The sequence below is a fragment of the Monopterus albus genome, unplaced genomic scaffold (assembly GCF_001952655.1).
Source record: "Monopterus albus unplaced genomic scaffold, M_albus_1.0 scaffold18.1, whole genome shotgun sequence".
In the NCBI taxonomy this organism is placed as follows: domain Eukaryota; kingdom Metazoa; phylum Chordata; class Actinopteri; order Synbranchiformes; family Synbranchidae; genus Monopterus; species Monopterus albus.
The window spans coordinates 6,660,850-6,662,284 of NW_018127898.1; the positions used below are offsets into that span (position 1 = coordinate 6,660,850).

The following is a 1,435-nucleotide window of genomic DNA, read 5'->3' on the forward strand; positions in this document are numbered from 1 at the left end:
CGTAACTGTAGCCTAGGAAGCCAGCTGGGGAGGCGGCATATGGGTACTGCTGCTCAAAGGCTGCCTGAGCATACTGGGTGTAGGCTGTGCTGTAGTCCAGATAGGGGCTGGTGCTGACAGAAGTGGAAACCTGAGTGGGCAGCACCAGGCTGGGCTGCACAAAGGCTTGTGGGTAGACGTACGGCTGGGCCAACCTGCACACAGAAACAAAGACCAAAACAGGGAGGGGGGTCAGACAGAAGGGCTGCAGCAGCAGAGCAGAGAAACCCCAAGGCCTGGTTTCTACCTTCTACACTACACCCTGAGGGTGAACATGCTGGGAATATAAACTCTGTAGGGCGCTCAGAACTGAGAGAGTATCCACTGTTATTAAAGACTAAATATATGGGAGGCAGAGGAGGTTAAGGAGGAGAACGTGATTCAACCCTCTGTGTCAGTTAATAAAAGCTACAGAACCTGTTAGGTAGGGCCTCCTGAGGTAAACTGGAGGGGAGGAGTGGTGGGTGTAATAGAGTCAGCCGTTACTGGCAGGTTTTCAAGCTCAGGCATCAGCAGAGTGTTTTAACAGCTGCTGCTCTTCACTTGCTGAACACACACACAGACAATAAAAGGGGAAGCACATGAAGGCACTACAGAAGTTGCCATCTCCTATAGTTCTCACTGTGTGTGTAAATCACCACATAGACATCACAGGTGATGATGCTAGTTGGGGGAGGTGACGGCGACGAGGGAGCTCATCAGGACTGGGCGCCAGGCTCTGCCGGGCCTCATGGGCCGGCACTCAGATGTAGCTGATTAGAGCTGTGGGGTCTGGGGATTGTGTTGAGTCTCCTCCTCTTTCTGTCTTTGCCACTTTATCCACAAGGAAATGGAAGGGGAGAAGGCTTGACAGAAGTCTATTTTTACTCAGAACTTCAAGTATCTCTCTTGGGTTTGTTGTCTAGAGGGTGGGATGGTGGTGGCAGAGAGGATGAGCGCCCCCCTCTTTCACAGAAAGGCTGATGTAACCGACTTTACCCTTGATACTACGCTTCTGGGTGACAACATCCACACACACACACACACACACACCCTGAGACAAAGACAGGATAGTCACAACAAATGCCACATTGACTTATGCTCTTGAGCTGCAGCTCAGTGCTGATACAAATCACCCTTTCATGGACTGTATTTAAATTTTAGTCTTAGTTTTCTCCTCAGAGGTTCAGTCCAGTAAAGAAGTTGATCAGTAATGAGTGGCAGTCATGAAGTCAACACGGCAAAAGATGGAAGCATGCGTGGATAGGAATGTCATTACACTCTCTCTCTCTCTCTCTCACACACACACACACACACACACACACACACACACCTCTCCAGTCCTCCGGTCCCTCTTCCTCTTTTCCAGCCACACATGCTTCCATCTTTTGCTATCACTTTGGTTACCACTGCAAAC

At 50.0% G+C, this 1,435-nt stretch overlaps 1 protein-coding gene across 1 annotated transcript in view; it reads right to left on the reverse strand.

The window, feature by feature from the left end:
• The window catches only part of LOC109956055 (RNA-binding protein 38-like), a 9,143-nt gene that overhangs the window by 979 nt on the left and 6,729 nt on the right, over nt 1-1,435 (reverse strand). Inside the window, exon 4 of the mRNA XM_020592858.1 lies at nt 1-194. Coding sequence (XP_020448514.1) covers nt 1-194 — 194 coding nt within the window. The remainder of the gene's footprint in view (nt 195-1,435) is intronic.